Source organism: Gekko japonicus, unplaced genomic scaffold (assembly GCF_001447785.1).
Source record: "Gekko japonicus isolate JY-2015 unplaced genomic scaffold, Gekko_japonicus_V1.1 scaffold413, whole genome shotgun sequence".
Classification (NCBI taxonomy): domain Eukaryota; kingdom Metazoa; phylum Chordata; class Lepidosauria; order Squamata; family Gekkonidae; genus Gekko; species Gekko japonicus.
The window spans coordinates 172,441-191,612 of NW_015161416.1; the positions used below are offsets into that span (position 1 = coordinate 172,441).

Sequence of the window (19,172 nt, forward strand, 5' to 3'; positions counted from 1 at the left end):
TCTTGTGACTGGTGATGCTTTGCTGGCATTTCCTGTAGAGCCTCTGCCTCTGGATGCCATTTTACTCCCACACTGAGACATTGTTTATACTTAGGTAATAGTTTATAAAAGTTCTGAAATCTTTACTATGTTGTGACTGCTTAACTCAGATGTATTCCGCTTTGAAAAGGGTGTTAATCGCCTGAATCCGGCTTGCTTCTACGCTTCAATTTCACTAGTGGGTAGGGTTCTTCCTCTGCGAGTTCCCCCCCATCTCTTTGAAGCTATGCCGTTTTGTTATGCCAATTTCTTCCACCACCCTTTTTGTATATGACTTTCTCTTTGCCACTTAACTCACTGTTTGATTAATCGCTGGATAGCTTTGTCGCATAGATTTTCTTTTTAGTTAAGTCCTTGTATACTCTGGTCCGGTAACATCACTGAGCACCATTGCTGGCCTCAGGGAAGTGGAACCTATCAGAGCAAAAAGGAGCACTGTGCTCCCAAGCCGGAACTTCGGGAATGGCCCCTCTGGCGCTCCAGGCTAGAAGCCCCCTCTCGGAGCTTCATGGGAAGGTTGGAACCAGCCGATCCCCCTCCCTGCCGCCCCGATCCGACTCGCCCCCATCAGAGCTTGATGGGGTGCGACCGTCACGAGTTGCCATTCACCGGAAATCCCTGAGTTGTCATATTTGAGTAGGCTGCAGCTGATATAAAGACCACCAGACTCAATGTTAGGATTGGGGGGGGGGTGCATTTTGCTTTTAGTTTTAGTTAAAATAGTTTACCAAGCAAGTCAGTATCTCCCAGACATATATTCAGAGCTTTGACTTCAGAGAAGGTTGGGCTTAACTGTAAATGCTGCAGATAGCAATTTGTTTTGTGGGAGACGAGCTCTCTGCTGTAAAAGCTATTCTGGGATTTGCTTAAGAAAAGTGTTTGGGCTGCCAGCAAAGGGAAGCAGCAGGGGGAACTCACTGCAGATGGCCACAATCCCCCCCCATAGTATGGTTGAAGATGGTTTGCCTTTGCTGCTTTCTCAGTAGGAGACATGTGTGAACAAGGCTTCAATATGCAGCTCCATAATTTAGATTGTTACAAAAAATGTGGTTATGATTTGAAGTGCAAGGCATGCTATGGGCTTCAGTAAGTAGCTATCACTGAAAGTGCCTGTCTTACTGAATGGCCAAAGAGGGTGTTCAGTGCTGTCTGGACATTTAGCAGATATTTCAGAATATGTGCTCAAATTATGAGACATCTCTTCACCTTGCAAAAAGTGCAGCTTCTTCTGTGAGCTGCTGCCTTAATAAATGGGCACCTCAGGAGTGCTAAAAAGGGATGGAGCTTGCTTCAGAAGAGCCAGAGGACTGATGGTTCAAGACCACTCATTTTAACTTATAGTCAGTCTTCACGTTCTTCAAAAAAAAAAATCCTCTTGAAACAATAATTTGAGTATAAGATTATTATGGAAGGGTATTAGAGTATTAGAGTTGTACAGAGTTTGATTGGGATATAACAATGTATGGAATTCTTTTTGATGTCTCAAATGCCTGGAATTTGCACTAGGGTGGTGTTGGTGTTGGGTTGTTTTATGAAATAAAAAATTTTATTAAAAAAAAAAAGAAACAATAACATGCATTTCCGCCTCTTTAAAGTGGTATCTTTTTTAATGCACCTTTTCTGGGTACAAGTGCTGGCTCTTTCGTTTGCATCATTTATTCATGATTTGAACACCTACTACTTTAAGATTAGATTATCACTCCCAAGAGGTATGATCTGGTGGCCAGGCTTGGCAAGGGATTCCTCACCGTAAAACACTTCCCAAACTCTCCTCTTACCATACTTCACCCCTCTCATTCCTTGTCCCCTGTCTGGGCAAACCCAAAGCTTTTTACCTGGGAACTATGCAAGAAATATATTTATACCAATAGTGCCATGAGTCCTTACTTGAATCCTGTGATAGTTTCAGGGAGTGGTCCCACATGGAAGTCTCATAGTTGAGCATTGGATGAACTGTTCTCCATTCTTTTCAGCTACCAATTTGTCTGCCTCTGAAGTATCCTGCCTCCTTTCTAAGCAGTCTCCAGATGAAACATTTTACCAATCGCTCTGCATGACTCACTCCCTTATGGCTCTTTTTTAATGGAGGACAGATTTCTGTGGTACATGCCTGCCATTGTTAGAGGACTTTGTTGTGCCTCTGCTAGGGGGAGGAGCACAATGTCTCAGTGCTAGAGCATCTGTTTTGCATGAGAATATGCCAGGTTCTCCAATCACTGGAGAAGACCCTGATGCTGGGAAAGATTGAAGGTCAAAGAAGACGGGGGACGGCAAGGGATGAGATGGTTAGACAGTGTCATAGATGCAACAAACAGGAAATTGAGCCAACTTCAGAGGACGGCGGAAGACAGGAAGGCCTGGCGTGATCTGGTCCATGGGGTCGCAAAGAGTCGGACTCAACTGTGTGACTGAACAACAACAAATGCCAGGTTCATTCCCAGGCATCTCCAGTTAAAAGGATGAAGTAGGAGGTGATATAAATAGACCTGTGCTTGAGACAATATTGATCACAGTGAGGCAGCTTCCATGTCTTGTACTCCTTGAGAGTCATTGGTTATTTACCAGATTGGCCTGGAAAGCCTCATTGGTGTCATGGCTTTGGAGGCTGATGAGGGTAGCAGCTTGGCTCCTCGAAGCAAAGGTTGAGTTGCCCAAATAAGAAGATATGTTTCTAAATCTCTCACCTGATTAAGGACACCCACATTGAGCTAGGCAAAGCTGGAACTTTTGTTACAATTTCTTAGCATTCTGATCTTGTTAGATAATAATTTAATTTGTTCTCTGTCTGTTCCCTGAGAGAAAAGCCGAGGACCTGAACCTCCCTTGGTCCCAGATTTTGGTTGGAAGGCACTTCATGATGTAATCTTGCTCAATTTAAACAGGTCTGTGTCTGTTCAGTGCTTGGGTGGGATACCTCCCATATTCATCACCTTGAATTCTGTGATGCAAAAAAAAAGTACAGTGTAAATCTAATAGACATTCCTATATCACCTGTTCTTTTCAGTAGAAATTCACGGTAAAATAGAGAAGATAAAACAGAGGAGAGGAAAACGACGTAAATAGCTTTGGATCCCCATTGGGGAGAAAGTTAGAATGTAAGTGAAGTAAAATAAATAAAATAAATGCACACATGCCGCTGCAAGTTGGGAAATCATGAGCTGAATGGAAACCATGCTTATGCAACTCAACCCTAAGGACAGAGAGGGAACATGGGAGCTCATAAGTGGACACTGACTAAGGTCCTCAGTTACTTTTCTGACTGGCTTATTTGGGTGCTGATTCCCCAAACACTTGCCACCCACATGCAGCCCCCAGCTGTTTAGGAACATATCACAGGGGAAAAACAGCTCCCATGTGGCTGCAACGACATCTGAAAAAGCCACCTTGTAAGATCCACCTGTGACCAGAGGTATCAGAATTAGAAATTCTCTTGGGAAGAGGCAGATCCTCCACAGGAAAAGATGTCTCTGATCAAAATCTCTCTTGGCTTGGCTTGTTGTTATGGAAATAGTTTTCCCGCAAGGAAAGAGAATTGTTCAAATTGATTTCAGGGAAGGTAGCCTTCTTCAGAAGAACTGAGAGTGTCTTTGTTGAAGGTGGATTCCTGCTCCTCTCCCATAATAATCTAATTTAGTAGGCCATAGTAATCTGCTGCCTCCTAGACTGTGTCTAGTATGTTCTTATCATTTGGTATATTATTACCATTATGGACATTGGACATAAACGTCCAGCAGAAGCTACATTGTGCATGCACTTGCTACTAATTGGCTTACTTTGAATAGCTTCATTACCCTCCTGATTCAGTGTCACCTTCTGAATGAGCTGGTAATCAATACTGAGTACTGTGTTGTACTCAAATATAAGAAGGCAAAAGTAGATTGTGAATCTGATGGCCTTGCTTGGAAGGTGGCCCAGACAATGCATAAGTGCTATTTGCCTCCAGCAAACCTGACTCTAAACAAGCTAGGGGGGAGTCTGAACATTTATAGCACTGGGAACTGTCCCCAGTTACGTTTTCATTGGATTGTTTCCTTTCTCAGATCCATTTGGCATATTGCAGATGGCTCAGGAGAAGCCTTGATTCAAGAACAGAGCTGCTTCTAGCTGAATGGGATCCTCTTCAACTCACTGGAGTTAAGAGCTGTTCATCAAGGGCTATAGATTCTTTGCTGCATTTAAAACAGAGGATGGAGAGAATATACTGCATGCCAGATGTGCTCTTGATTCCCATAGAAACCAGATGCTTTCCCTTTGATTAGTTGCAACATTACTATCAGTTGTATATTTGCTTATGCAATGTTAATGTTTAAGCCATTTTAATTGTGATTTTAACTATATATTTGCTTTGTGAGCTACTTTGAAAACAATTATAACTCACAACAACTCAGCACATGGCTTCCAAATGATGAGTAGGGGGATGTATGGCAAAATGCACTGAAATGCCAGAGGGAGTTGACAGCTGGACAGGGGATATGGAGAGATGGGAACTGATGAACAAGAAACAAGACTGAAGGTACTTTGTACAGAGGGATCGCTCTTGCGATGGGTTCAGTACAGATGAGCAAGCATAGGGTAACAGACATGGGGTAACATTGGCACATGTCTGCTTAGGTTAACAAGTATTTTCACCTGAGATGCTTTGACTGTGCATGGAATATTAGTTCTAATGTAGAGTCTTGAGAATCTGAACTTTATCCTTTTAGAGTAGGGATGTGAGCCTCCAGGTGGGACCTGAGGATCCCCTGGAATTACATCTCATCTCCAGACTACAGAGATCAGTTCTCCTGAAGAAAATGGATGCTTTGGAGTGTGGACTCTGTGACATTGTACCCCAATGAGGTCCCTGTCCTCCCCAGGCTCCACCTCCAAATCTCCAAGAGCTTCCTAACCTGAATCTGTTAACTCTGTCCCCCATCCCCCACCAGTAGCCGGGGGGACCTGGCCACCCTATTTCAGAGATTGTCTTCTTGAAAATACCTGATTGGATTCTAATAAGGGCTTAGACAGTACAGAATATCTAGGTGAAGTAGTTGGTGGTTGCTACTACAGTCCAGGTCTGTTATATGAACCATTGAAATTGCCTTGTGTAGACCATTGATATCTAAATCAGTATGTGTATTTTGGTGACCATTCAGTGAAAATTATCTCCCAAACTTGCTTTATGAGATTTTATTAATTGGGGTGAGAGGGACTAGAACTTGGGATCTTCTGCAAGCAAGCTCCCTGTCAAAAGAGTTGTGGCTCCTCTGGAAGGGAGAGTCCACCAGAGACTTGAAGAATTAACACTCATATAGCAGGCTTCCCTAGGACCCTCCAGTTCTCCTACATTTATAATAATCCAGCAATGTTCCTTAGTGTGAAGGCCTGAAAGTTGTTTTCTTTTTAGCCTTACCCAGTGCCTAATCTTGTTTGTGTCCATTCTATCGATCACCACCCTCACCCCCCATCACCATGTTATCACCTATTTGTATCAACAGATATCTGTGGTTTTAGTTTCTAAAACTGTTTTAAGCTTTATGTTACTTAGAAGGCTGGTTTTCCAAAATGCTTTCCCTACATTTAGTGAAGTGTTGTCCATCTTTTTTCAGTAATCTGACTTTCTCGATCTCTACTGTAGGAATCAGAAAGCCAAAGCCCATTTGTCCCATACCTATATTAACTTCTTTCATGGCTAAAATGTGCCCTGTCTTGTTCCCCTTTAAATACCTGGCTCTGCCTCCTTGACTGCCTCTGACCAGGTGTAGGTGCCATACTCTGGCAGTATAGATGGGTTTGGTACATGGTATGTGATTGGGAGGTTGCTCTGAATATTTTGGTTAGAAAGGTATGAGCTGACATTTCTGGGTCTTGCCCATTTCAGCCTTTACACTGGGAAGAGAGGTCAGGGAATATCTCACCATTCCCTGGCAGCTGCCTGAGGCTTTATGGGGCATACTTTATCATTTGAGGTCTCTGAAGATAAAAGAAAAAAGCACCAATCTCCTCCTCTTTGCTTAGACTACATTACTCAGCATGACTGTATTGATTTCAGTGGGCTCAAGTACTAGAGAAGGAACTGCTCTCTTTTTCTTAGGGCTGACATTATTCCCAAGATTGATGAAAAAATCAAATGCTTTAATAGCTTGATTATTTAGCACCTGCCATTCCATCTAATCAATTGGAGCACTGGGTACAGGACACATTTTGACAATCAGCCCATTGTTCATTTAATGAGCTTCCTCAGCATCCCTGTGGCTGTGACAGGTGTATCCGAAGTTGTTTATTTCTTCTCTGCTGAATTCTCTGAACCTCCGATTATGTTTGGTGTCCTGGAGAAGTCCTGGTCTATGATTGGTCTTGATTGCTAGCGTGTTCAGTTGCATCTGAACATTAATCGATTTGCATTAAAAAACCCTCATGGGAATCTAACCTATGCTCTGATTTGTCTTATTTTAAAAGGAAATTAAAATAAAGTGCACAGCCAGTGTCCCTCTCTGTTTCTTACACAGAGTAGTTTCCAATCATGCAACGAATGGATCAAATTCCTTTTGGGACTGGGGGGAAAGGGTTGGTTGGAAATGCAGCATGCAGATTAATTCCGTTTTGCATGCTTTTTAAAATGCTTGGAGGGGGCAATTCTCTTTAAAACTCAGCAATATTGTATTGTTTGTGTTTCTTCTAAGAAGAAGGCAGTGCAGAGACAATCAGAGCTAGTATCAGGGCTGTCAAAAGGAGTGGAATAAGGTAGCAAAATTCAGGGATAACATCTACATCAGACTACATTAGACTACTGCAGTGTACTATGCATAGGGCTTCCCTTGAAGAGTGTCCAGAAGCTACAACTGGTGCATAATGCTGTGGCCAGAATTCTGGCTGAAGTGGCTTGTAGAGACTATATCATTCCAGCTTTGTTCCACCTATATTGGGGTCTAGTTTGCTTCTGGGCCCAATTAAAAGTGCTGGTATTGATCTTTAAAGCCCTATACAGCTTGCGGACAGCATACTTAAAGGAGTGCCTGCTCCCATATGGACCTACTTGACCATTACGGTTATCCTCAGATCCCCTCCCCATCTGAGAAAGAGCCTTTTCACTCATGGCACCAGCACTATGGAATTCTCTTGCTAGGGAGGTTCATCTGTCCCCTTCTATCACAGTCTTACCCCTGCAGATGAAGACTTTTCTGTTTTGTCTGGTGTTCCCGCACTGATTCTCATTGACCATCCTCTCTGTTCATGTGTCTTGTTTTCATTGTTTGCTGCCTAGGGGACCCTAAGTTGGGTAGAATGTTAAAGGATGTTTTGAATAAATAAACTAGTTAATATCTGCAATGGGTGGAGAGTCATGGGTTTTTGTTAGGCTAGTAACAGTTCTAGTGAGATAAAATTCCCAAGTCCCAAGGAGGAGAGAGGAAGTAGTGTGAAACATTTGAATAAATCCCAATTCAATTGTTTCATACTATATTCCCCTTTGAAGTTCTTTTGTTGAAGGTTGGTGGCTTAGAGGTCAGAAGCACTATCCTGGTAGATTGAAAAGTTCTCCCTCTAATTTCTGAATATTATGATTTTTAAAAACAGATTTGTGTCCTTTAGTTTTGCATAGAGACTGACTTCTTTGTCATATGTAGAGAGCAGGAGGACACTGTTGACACTTGATGGACTATATTACACTGCAAGATGAGCAAGTGAATAAGCTTTAGATGGTATAGCTGACAGAGGTATAGGAGGACAGATAAGAGTAAATGTGATAAGCATAAGTTTGATGCTATTTGTGCAATTCTGTAGTTGTATTCAGGAAAAAGAAAACCATGTGCCTACACTTCTGAGATGGAGCTGCGGTGGCTCAAGTGGTTAAGACGCTGAACTGCAGGCTGTGGAAGGTCAGTAGTTCAGCAGTTCAAGACCCGGGTGCCGCAAGACGGGGCGAGCTCCCGTCTCTAGTTCCAGCTCCTGCCAACCTAGCAGTTCAAAAGCAAGAAATTGCAAGTAGATAAATAGGTACCACTTCGGTGGGAAGGTAATAGCCTTCCGTGCACCTTGGTGTTTAGTCATGTCGGCCACATGACCACAGAAACGTCTTCGGACAGCGCTGGCTCTTCGGCTTTGAAACGGAGATGAGCACCGCAACCCTAGAGTCGGATTCGACTGGCTTTCGAGCAAGGGAACCTTTACCTTTACTTTACACTTCTGAGAAGAGGAAGCATATGTTTGTGTGTATGCATATAAAATGTGCCCTAGGCAAAAAATGGAATGGATGAGTTCATATGTTTGTGTGTATGCAGATAAAATGTGCCCTGGGCAAAAAAATGGAATGGATGAGTCTTCCACCTACAGGGCAAACTGTATGGAAGGCAAACATTATTTCAAAGGCAGCATAAGCCACCTAGATACTGGAAGTGTATGTCAAGTGTTGCTTCCCATTTTGTGTTCCAGAATGCAGCAAAAACAGTGGAAGAAGAAAAGCTCAGAGCTCCAACCATCCAAGAGCTGAAACAGAAGATTGACAATTACAATTCAAAAGTCAACAACTGCTTGCTGATGAAGATGGTTTGTATTGCATTTTCTGGATTACATTTGTCTTTCAGTACAGCTCAGTACAGTAATGTGGCCTAAACATAAAGGTGAACTAATTTTTGCTCCATTCCAGAAAAAAGGTGCCTCTCTTTTCTCCCACTCTGTATCCCTAAGAACAAATGTAGCCCAGATTCTGGAGGAGGGGCTGTCCATCTATCTCCTTGTGGAGACGAGTTGAGAGACTGATTTCCTTGAGATCCCACTATCCTTTCCGTAGCCTGTTGCCATTGCAGTAGCTCCTGTACAGAGCACCAGTGCAGTATGACTCTGGGGGACTGGCTAGCTGTTGCTCTCTCCCTAAACTACAAGGTTTGCATCAGATTTGGGTGGAGTCAGGAGTGAAGTTAACTAACCAAAATCCGCTTCTGGATGGACAGAAGGGACATCAAGACAAATAATGTAGTATTTAAAAATCACTCATAGTCTCTTCTTCCCTGCAAAAGCCATGTTTAGCACCTGAGCTATGATGAAAGGAAAGGCCAGCCTAATGGAAATGCGCCTGGCAGAACACCTCATGATTTATGGAGTGACCACCAATTACAGATATTTTGTAGATTGTACAGCAGGGGTCCCTGACCTTTTGGAGCCTGTGGCCATCTTTGGAATTCTGATACAAAACGGTGGGCACAACCACAAAATGGTCACTGCAGGAGGCAGAGCTGTACACACAGGATCCCAAGTGCAGGGACAAGAGGAGTAATTTAAAGGAATACACTGGGAAAGAAGAGTGAGTGAAAATAAAACCAACACTCTGGTACACAACATTATTTTAATTTGCACAGCCAATCAGATCTCCAGCAGCCAGTCAGAAGCCCTGGCCTAATCACTTTCTAAAACTGTTAGCAATTGCCAAGGAAAAAGTGTGTGTGTGTGGGGGGGGTGCCATGGCATTCATGGGCACCATTGTGGTGGCCCTATTGTACAGTATTGTTTTCATTTCCGTTGCCCTGAGAGGCTTAGGGTAGGTAATTATATTATAACTACCTGTATATAACTTCATAATAGATGCAAGGAATTAGTTGGTGCTTCATGGGAAACATGGATTCATTAATTCTGCTTTTAAGTGATAGTGCATTGGCTGCTCCATTCTGTGTTGATTCCTCTTGCACAAAGTTGCTCAATGTAGAGTCCAAATGCAGTTGTGCAGGCTATTCCATGGCTGCTGCTTTGCTTACCAGAACTGATCAAATTGGCCTGATAGTTGTTCATTCAGCATGACATAACCTTTCATCAAAATGGATATATAACATTTGGTCAGGACAGATGCGCCACCATTCCCTTCAGTCCTCTGGTTTGCTTGATTTTCATCTCAACAAATCTGGTGGAGGGCTTGGCTTATTCATCTGGCTGGTATGGTGTTGACTTCAGCAATTTCTTTATTGAAGTCCATACAGTCTGTCAGCTGGATTTGAGCGTCACAATGTTCTTGAACTCTCTTGAACTGTTGCTGCTCAGGTCAGGAGCATTGTACAGCCAACAAAAGTTGAGTTGAGGGTACAAAGACAGACCTACTTATAGCTGTAGAATACAATATTGAGGTGATCTCTTAGTTTCACTTTGAATCTGAAATGGTACAGAGTACTTGGGAATGTGAGCAATACAACTACTTTAACTGAAACATTTTCCCCTTAATAAGCATTGATCAGTAGCTTCTCACTCACACACTCACCTTTCACCTCAGAGTTATTGTGAGGGTAAAATGAGATGCTCCTGTGTGTGCTGTTCTGAGCTTCTTGAAGGAGGGGGCTCCTGTGTGTGCTGTTCTGAGCTTCTTGCACGGAATACAAATCTGATAGATTTTTTAGAAAAGAAAAATCAGCTCAGCAGCTTTATATCTGAAAACTAATTGTACTTCATGCAGAGCCCCAAAAGGTTTGTGTTCCATATGATGTCAGTCCCTTAGTGAAGTACAATCAAAGAATACGGACAGAATCCATCACCTCAGCTCTGGTAAGGAGGGCAACTTTCCTCACAAGGACAGACTCCCTTCACATACAAGAAGATTTTGAGCTGTCTCACCATCAATCGTCCTTCAGAGCTTATTCCATGAACCTGCTGTGTAACTGGTGTGAGCCATATAGCAGCTGGGATGACTGCTCTATAGCTAATTTGAGTGTTAGGTTGAAATGCTCCACAGCTACTGCAGTGCCCCATGAATACCAACAAATGATTTTCCAGAAATAGTTGTGGCTGTATTGTTCTGGTTCAGATGAGTCAAGATGAATACATCCTACCCCTGCTGTGGTTCAGCCGCTGCCTCACATCCTGCGCCCCTGTGGAAGCAGATGTGTTCATTTTTTCCAGTCAGGTCCTACAATTTGGGGTTCTTGACAATATATTTTTCCCAGAAAAACAGCATTTTCTATAGAGGCACCAAGGGAAAGCTTGTTTAAACTTCATTGGAAAAGGGATCATTGTTCACTCAGTTCAGTGCATCTTTCTACTTTGCCTTGTCAAGATGAGGCAGTTGCTTTTGGGCCACAGCACTTCATCATCAGTCACCATCGTCAGCTTTAAGTCCAGTCACGGTGAATGAGGGAAGCTGAAATTGAAATGTATGGGGGTTTTGTTGTGGAGTTATAGCTTCTTTGTAACAACATTCTTCCATGGCAGTGGAAAAATATTATAGAAAATAGAGCAGAAAGACATGGGCCAAGAAGTGTATTTTAATACTCTATTAAACACAATCTACCTGGAAGTCAGAGGGCTCCCACAGAGCCATGATTATAAAAGAAATTACTGGAGTATAACTCCAGATTGTTATGAATGTGGAATGGCTTAATGAAGATCTGAATGCTTTGTACAGCACTAAGGGCTGTGTTGGAGCTAAATGAGCCAGAAGGCTCTTGCCAGCTTGTATACTCAAGGTACATGGTTGTTGGGTCTTCCATGATATGTTTTATTTCCCAAAGCATTTAGCTCAGGGTTGTTACAGGTTGGGTTAACTTGGAATACATTTATATAACCAGGAAATAATAGTATGGGTATGGAAGAATGGTGAGTTTGTTGCTTCTGTAGTGAAGTTCTTCATGAAAATTAATCCCGTGTTCCAAGTAACTGGAGGATTAAACAAATGCCACTCCACTTTCTTTACTCCTGATAAATCATCACTATCTTGGACGTTTCCTCCACAGAATGATGATGGCACTTACACAGGCTTCATCAAAGTGCACCTCAAACTGCGCCGGCCTGTGACAGTCCCAGCAGGCATCAGGCCGCAGTCCATCTATGATGCCCTCAAAGAGGTCAATGTAGCCAACATGACAGAAAAGAGAACGTCCTTCTACTTGCCACTGGATGCCATCAAGCAGCTGCACATCAGCAGCACTACCACTGTCAGTGAGGTGATCCAGGGACTTCTGAAGAAATTCATGGTGGTGGACAACCCACAGAAATTTGCACTTTTCAAGCAGATGCAGAAAGATGGCCAAGGTGAGACAAACAGGCCCTCAGAGGTTTCCAATAAGAGCTGCCTACAATCTCAGACTGGTTTCAATTTCAAACCCAGTGAAGATGTTGTGCATGTAAATGGTAAAGCCCATAATATCCATTTGTGCCCGCCTCCCCAGTTAGAGTGGCACAAGTTAGTACAATGGAAGTTTTAAATAGATGTCTGTTAATAATTTTTTACTTTTCAAAACTGGCATCTGAAGCACCCACGAATTTTACCTGAAAGCAACTTAGAATTAGGCAGATGTATCATAAGTTAAATATCTAAACAGAATAAAAGGGGGTTGGGGGCAATGTTCCCTCTAAGCTGTGGAGTCTTGTGAGCAAAAATTCTACTTTGTGAGCTACCGGCATTAACGTTGTGAGCGAGCGATTTGGCTACTGCTTGCTCTGGAGCCATTCTTCCTAAGACAAAAATGTGTGAGTTGGAGGCTAAAAAACTGTGAGCTAGCTCACACTAACTCAGCTTAGAGGGAACACTGGTTGGGGGTGGAAAAATGATTGCAGGGCAGCATAGAAATGCATTCCCTCAATCAAATTTTGGATGTAACCATGTTTTTTCAAAATATATTGTGATGTGCCTTTTGCCTTTTCCCCCTTGAAAAACTTGTCTGCTTAAGGGTCTTATCCATTTCTGTAATAAGCTAGTGGGAAGTAGTTTGTAAAATACAGGATGTCTCTCTGTAATGCAGAAGATGCTTGAACCGTACACAACAGACATCTGGCAAAGCCATGATGCTGTCCATGGGCCTTGTCTGCATGCAAATTCTTCCTCATTTGACTGCACCCTGAAAACGGATAACTTGTTGTGGGAATTGCAGGTCTTAAGTACTGGTTGCCAGTGAAGAGGCAGTTTGGAATAGGGAGCAGAAAGGTGAACCACTGCCTTTGCTGAGTGACCTTGGATAGGCTTCTTCATCAGTACACAATTACTGATCAAGCCTGCTCTTGTCAAGTGACAAATTAGGCCAATCATGCGCTGGCTGGAAGCTGCCACCCCTATAACAAGGGATAAGGTAAGGCACACACACACACAGGTGCCTTGAGTCCATTATAATCCAATCCATCTTGAGTGATAACCATAGAAAGATGCTTGTGGCAAGAGGGCTTCTCTCTCATCTCTCAATGCTGAGACAATTGATCTAGGCCCTGTTTAATGCCTGTCCTTGAGATAAAAGCAACTGGAAACTTTATTTATTTATATTTCTTTCTTTCTTCGACTTATATCCCGCCCTCCCCACCAAAGCAGGCTCAGGGTGACTTTCAATTCCAGGGAATTTGAGATGAATGTTACATAGTCCTAATTTGAGAGAAAGAAGGGTTGTACTTAAGTGGGAAGGTGCAGTGTTTTCCTGCCCAGTCCTTGAGAATTGGGACTGTGTGTAGGGTAGCCTTAACAATCCTCCAATAACCACGACAGGTAAGGGAAGACTTTTCTGATTTTCAGTTACTTTTGAGTATTGTTCCATGCCCCACTGAAAGTAAAAATGTGCTGCTTTTACATTTGGCCTGTAATTGCCACAGGTCTGCAATAATCCTCTGTTTGTCCCTTTTGCAGTTCTTTCCCAGAAACTCTCGGTAACAGAGTATCCTTTATACCTCCGACTTGTAGCCGGTCCCGACACAGACGTTCTCAGCTTTGTGTTGAAAGAAAATGAAACCGGGGAAGTTGAGGTATGTCTGGAAGCGGCTTTACCTTTTGAACCTGCACAAACATGCTGAACGTTCTGAAGACGCACAACAGCCAGAAACAAGCTGAGAGTTGTATCCAAAAGGGCAGAGTTTGAGTGGGTTGGAAAAACAAACTTCCTGTACTTCGGGAACTAAAGATACCACTGTTCCAAGACAGGAGAAATGTTGAGCAAATAGCAAGGTTTCTTGAGCCTATAATATGCTGAAGGACCCATTTCCCCTTTCTTCATTTAAGCTTTTTAAAAGTTAAATTTTACTTATAAAAGTAATTCTCTCTCTTCTGCAGAGCCTTCAATCATAATCCTTGGCTTGCTTGATTTTTTTAAAAAAATTCACAACACATCCATTTTTAATCTGCAGGTAGATAAACTGAGTGGTTGCATTATAGATTAGCATTTATGGTTAGCTAATGTGCTGAGGGAGATGGCTTTCCTTTCAAATTAAAAAAATAGGTGGAGTATTTGGTTTCCACCCCATGCATGAAGATAACAGAAAATAAGGCTCCACTGTGCTTAAAACAATGCTAAGGATGGAACTATGGTCTCACCTTTTCCGTCTGTCTTTTAGAAAAGGAAGAGTAAGCAGTTCTGTACCTTTGCAATAAGGCAGTTTTAAAAAATGTCACATCTATTTCATCTGTTAAAAACACATAAATTGAGAACTGTTTCTCAGCAGGGGCTCAGTAAGGACCTGGAGAGAATGGAAACCCTGGTCTTCAATGCCATAAACAGTTAGCTTCTTTCTTCATTCCTCTTATGACATCATGTTCTGTGCAGCTGTGGCAGAAAACCACGGCAATAGAAAATATTTATGTTCACTCATAGAATGGAATTTGGTCTTATAGCGCTTGGTCTTATAGTGCTCTGATCTCTCAGGAGTCTTAGGTAATCACACACAGTCCTCTACCTTTAGGCACTAGGTATGATTCAAACAGGTGTAGCTATGCAGCCACATTTTTTCCACTGTATCCTATTCCAAAGATGCTCTGACTGAATCCCCAAACCAGTCCTGAAACTCAAGAGCTGAACAGGTGGATTGGAGGATTTACATTTTAAAGGAAAACAGTCACCACTACGTGCATAGTGTACTTTCCTGAATTTCTCTTGAACTTGCTCTGCTCACACACCAAATACCTGAAACCTTGCGGCTGAGATAAGATTTAAAAGCATTTGCACCATTCTGTGAGAGCATCTGTGAACAGAAAACAATACAAAGGATCCAGATGTGCAGCTGATTGTGCCAACATATTTGCAACCATAGAACTGAAGAGAGACGGATAAAATAAGTGGTCAGTATTCTAGGAAGCCATTCTGTCAGGTCATGTTAACCTGTCTTATCCCAAGTCAGACCATTGATGATCTCTCAAGGTCAGTATTGTCAACTCAACACAGTGGCTCTCCAGAGTCTGAGCTAGAGGTGTTTCACATCATTTACTATGTGGTTCTTTTAAGTGGAGATGCCAAGGATTGGACATGGGACCTACTGCAAACAAAGCAGATGCTCTGCCACTGAGCCACGCCCCCCTCCCCAACCCCACAGGGGTTCTCTTTGTCCATTAATGTTGAGATTGAAATTTCTTCACCATTTTCTAATCCTGAAGGTTCTGGAGCAGCAGCTGTGAGAGGTAAAATGTGGGACAGGGAAGGACAGATTATTTTATGGGTCTTTCAACACAAAGTGTATTGCCAGGTTAAACTTTCTTTCTCTCGCACACGTGCACATATTGTCCATATGCCAATCTTACATTTCTGTGTGGCTTTTTCTTCCACAGTGGGATGCCTTCTCTATTCCAGAGCTACAAAACTTCCTAGTAATACTTGAGAGGGAAGAAAAGGACAAAATCCAGCAAGTGCAAAACAAGTATAACAGGTTTAAACAAAGACTACAGGAGGCCTTGAAAGAAGCCAATGAGAAGCCTGGATAACAAAACCTGGAAGTGTGGCTAGCAATGAACTTAAAGTAAAAGTTATAATTATTTTAAAAATGTTAAAAATCAAGACTTTTCCTCAGGACACTTTCAGTTGGTTGCTAAGACATGATCAGAGCTGGTAACTATAGAATGGAAATTGATGTTTCAAATTCACCGGCCCTCAGAAAACCAAAAAAGAATGCTGCTTCTCCTTCAACCATAGTCATACTTAATGGCATAACCAGGAAACTTTGCAGCAAGTGCTGAATGTCCAAGGAATTGGGTTGCTTGCACTGTAAATGCTGAAGGCCAGACTGAACTTGCTAGCTTTCTTCTCCTTCTCAACGCCAATACCTTGGCTGCTGGATTTGTGTATATGTGGCAGAAGTGCAATGAATGTGCTCTCTGTGGTCATTTCATCACATGCAGAATGTGGTATCAGAAGCTCTGCATTAGCAATGGACTCTTATTGCTCTGGTGTGCGTGTGGGCACATGTGGGGGATGCCAAACAGTGGTTGCACAGTATGAAGAGAGTTAGCTAAAAAGATATCACACAGGCTAGAGAAGTGGTCTTGATGAGCTTTAGAGTATTGTTGGCCTTGAGCAAGAGTTTATAATTTCTCAGGGGGAAAAGTCAGCTGCTTTTATTTTATTTTATAGGCAACTCAGGAGGGCTGTTTTCTTGGTTAAGCCCTCAGCCTAATATTTTAAGCTTAACCTCAGTACTGCCAACTTAGTTCCTTCTTACCCTGTAGGAACTGGGACCACTGTGAGGAATCTGACAATGAGGTGATTTCAGCACTCAGTGCTTAGCACCAGTCTTCTAGTAGAAAAACTATGTCAGGAACCGGAGGAGGAGGGGATCCAGTTAGCAGAACACGGGCAGTGGGAGACTGGTGGCTGCCTGCTCATCAGGTCCCCATTCCCTGCAGCTGGCTTTTCGATTGCAGGCAACTCAACCTGATGATGGTGGTACATGTTTCATCCAACTAGTTCTGTTCTAGTACGGCAAAGGTAAAGATCTCACCCAATTTAACAGGACCTGTAGAATTTAGTCACTCCTGATTAATTTAGTCACTCCTGAACGACTTGCATGTGGTGCCATTCAGCTGTCATGCTTTCTCCTGTGTTATGAGGCTCTTCTGTGCAATATTGGGAAATTTTAAAAAAATGAGACAATAAACGAGCTATTATGAGAAAGGTGCTAAGTGTCAAACAATGCAGATAAAGCTACTTCGAATGATTCCTGCTTACAGCTCTCTTTATCTTGGATGTGTGAGCAGACTAAGCTGCCCTTCTGACACAGCTGGAGCACTGCAGCAGTCACTCATCTATGAGGCCGTCCCGTGGGGGTGGAGCTCTGCAGCTAAGTGATAGAGTTACTGGGCCTGGGTGTGTGTGTGTGTGATTCAGTGCGGCAGATCCACACGATTCAGTCATTTTGGCACAGCTTGATGGGATCACCTCCTGGAAAAGCGGCTCCCACATACCTGTCTGGGGAAGGTGATATGGGGCCTGACATGTACCCTTGCCTGTTCTGATCCCAAAAGGATTGAAGTACCAGGCCTCCAGTAAGGCTGAGAAGAACTGCTGTCACAGCACGAAGAAGGCAGGGGACACAAAGAAGCACATGCAAACACCATGCCCTGAATATAAAGTATTCAGAAGTTTCATAAGCACTGTAGAAACGGTTGGTGTAGTCCACTGAGGAAGGACTCCTGCCAAATTGTGGCACCAGTGAGAACAAGAGATATTGTTATTGTTTCTAATAACGAAGGACAGTTTTGTAAGTCATGACATTTGCCCTCAGAATGGTAAGTATTCCTTTAAAAAAAAACAACACAGCTTTTTGGAGCCTGGCATGCTCCTGTTCCCTTTAGCATGTCTTGAATATTTTCCTAGAAGGCATGGCTTCTTATGCAATTTATGTGAATGCTGCTGACTAAGCCTCCTGCAAAACAGGAGGGTTTTTTTGTTTTGTTTTTTAAAGATGATATATAGTTATGGGGCACAAAGAGGAAACAAAATTAGTGATGCCCCCGTTGCAAGAGAAAGCAGAGCCACTGGAGCTGTGGCAGAGCAGACGCCTTAGGGATGCATTAGGCTAGACCCCCACCTTAAGAAGCGCAGACTACTGCTGGCAGTGCCTTTGTTAGTATATTGTGTTGCCTGCATATGTACATGTGTAATTCCCCACCCCTTCTCTTTAATGGTCAAATGTAAAAGATGTAAAATCTGTATAGAACAGAATTAGTGAAAGCTTATGTGGTAAATACATTTTTGCAATGCTGTAATTTATTTTTACTACTGGTTTAATCCTATGACATTAAAAAGTCACCTTCCAGCTTTTTTTTTTTTAAAGCTCCTAAGCAATTTGTTCATGTGACACAAACTGTAAGAAGCTATTAAAAATAAACAGTCCCTGTTAAAGCTGTTTCAAAGAGTTGGTTTGTTACCTTGTGCCCTCTGCTGGTATTCACTGGTATTTTAGTCCATAAGCAAAGACACAACCGCAAAGTTTATCTATCTATCCCCGGCTTCTCTCCCTGTGGGGAACCAAAGCAGCATACAATATAGTTCTCCTCAGCTCCTCAGTGATTTGCCAGAAATCACCCAATGAACTTCCATGGGAGAGCGGACAGTTGAACTGGCTCCTAGTCCAATACACTACTGCAATTTGCATTCTACACATAGAAGATGTTGTCGAGACAAGATCCAGTAGAGAACTGAGAAAGATCTAAAAAGTAGATGCTAGGAAAAAATGCGGAAAAAATAAGGCATTATTTAACCTAGAGACAAGTCTATGCCAGTATGTCTGTATAGCTTATGGTGTGGCGTAGTGGTTGGAGATTTGGACTTCGGAACACGGAAACCCAGGTTCAACTTCCAACTCCTCTATGAAGCTCACTCATTCTCTCTGTGTAACTGACCTCACAGGGTTGCTGCAAAGCTAAAAATGGAGGAGGGGAAAACCATCTATCCTGTTATGTATTTTGCCTTAGTGCAATATCCAGCAATGTTTAGATGCAGCCTAAGAGTCAATGTATAGCTTAATCTCTAAGGTACATGGACTATAGTGTTTCATCAGTACTCTTTACCTCTCTGTTCCTGACTGCTTTTTCAGTTACAGCTTCCCCAATGATATACAAGAAAAGGATGAAACAGGCTATGGGGCTGGGGAATACAGCAGGTGTATACTGTTATGCTCTACTTTCACAGGCCTGTAAAAAAACGTACAGTGCAGCTCTATACAGATGTACACTACTCAAATACCACTAATTTACAAGGGGTATAACTCTGTTTAGGATTGCACTGTCAACTACCTAATCTTCAGAATCCTGTCAATACAAAGTTATCTGGTAATTAGATGTAGTAATTTAAACAGGTGCAAATTGTATTACATTTTTATACAGCACATATGTCCCCAACCAGCTGTGTGAAAATTCAGCAAAACATCTGGAAAAACCATTTATTTTTTAAATAAAACCATAATTTTTATAGCTAAAGAAATTGGATTACTTATCTCTGTGG

General features: G+C 42.4%; 1 protein-coding gene across 1 annotated transcript in view; it reads left to right on the forward strand.

Moving 5' to 3' along the window:
* RASSF5 (Ras association (RalGDS/AF-6) domain family member 5) overlaps positions 1 to 18,057 on the forward strand; it is a 54,602-nt gene extending 36,545 nt beyond the window's left edge. Inside the window, exons 3-6 of the mRNA XM_015427697.1 lie at positions 8,449 to 8,562; positions 11,724 to 12,021; positions 13,598 to 13,713; positions 15,503 to 18,057. Of these exons, the coding sequence (XP_015283183.1) occupies positions 8,449 to 8,562; positions 11,724 to 12,021; positions 13,598 to 13,713; positions 15,503 to 15,655 (681 nt within the window). The 3' untranslated portion in view covers positions 15,656 to 18,057. The remainder of the gene's footprint in view (positions 1 to 8,448; positions 8,563 to 11,723; positions 12,022 to 13,597; positions 13,714 to 15,502) is intronic.
* The last annotated feature ends 1,115 nt before the right edge of the window (positions 18,058 to 19,172 follow it).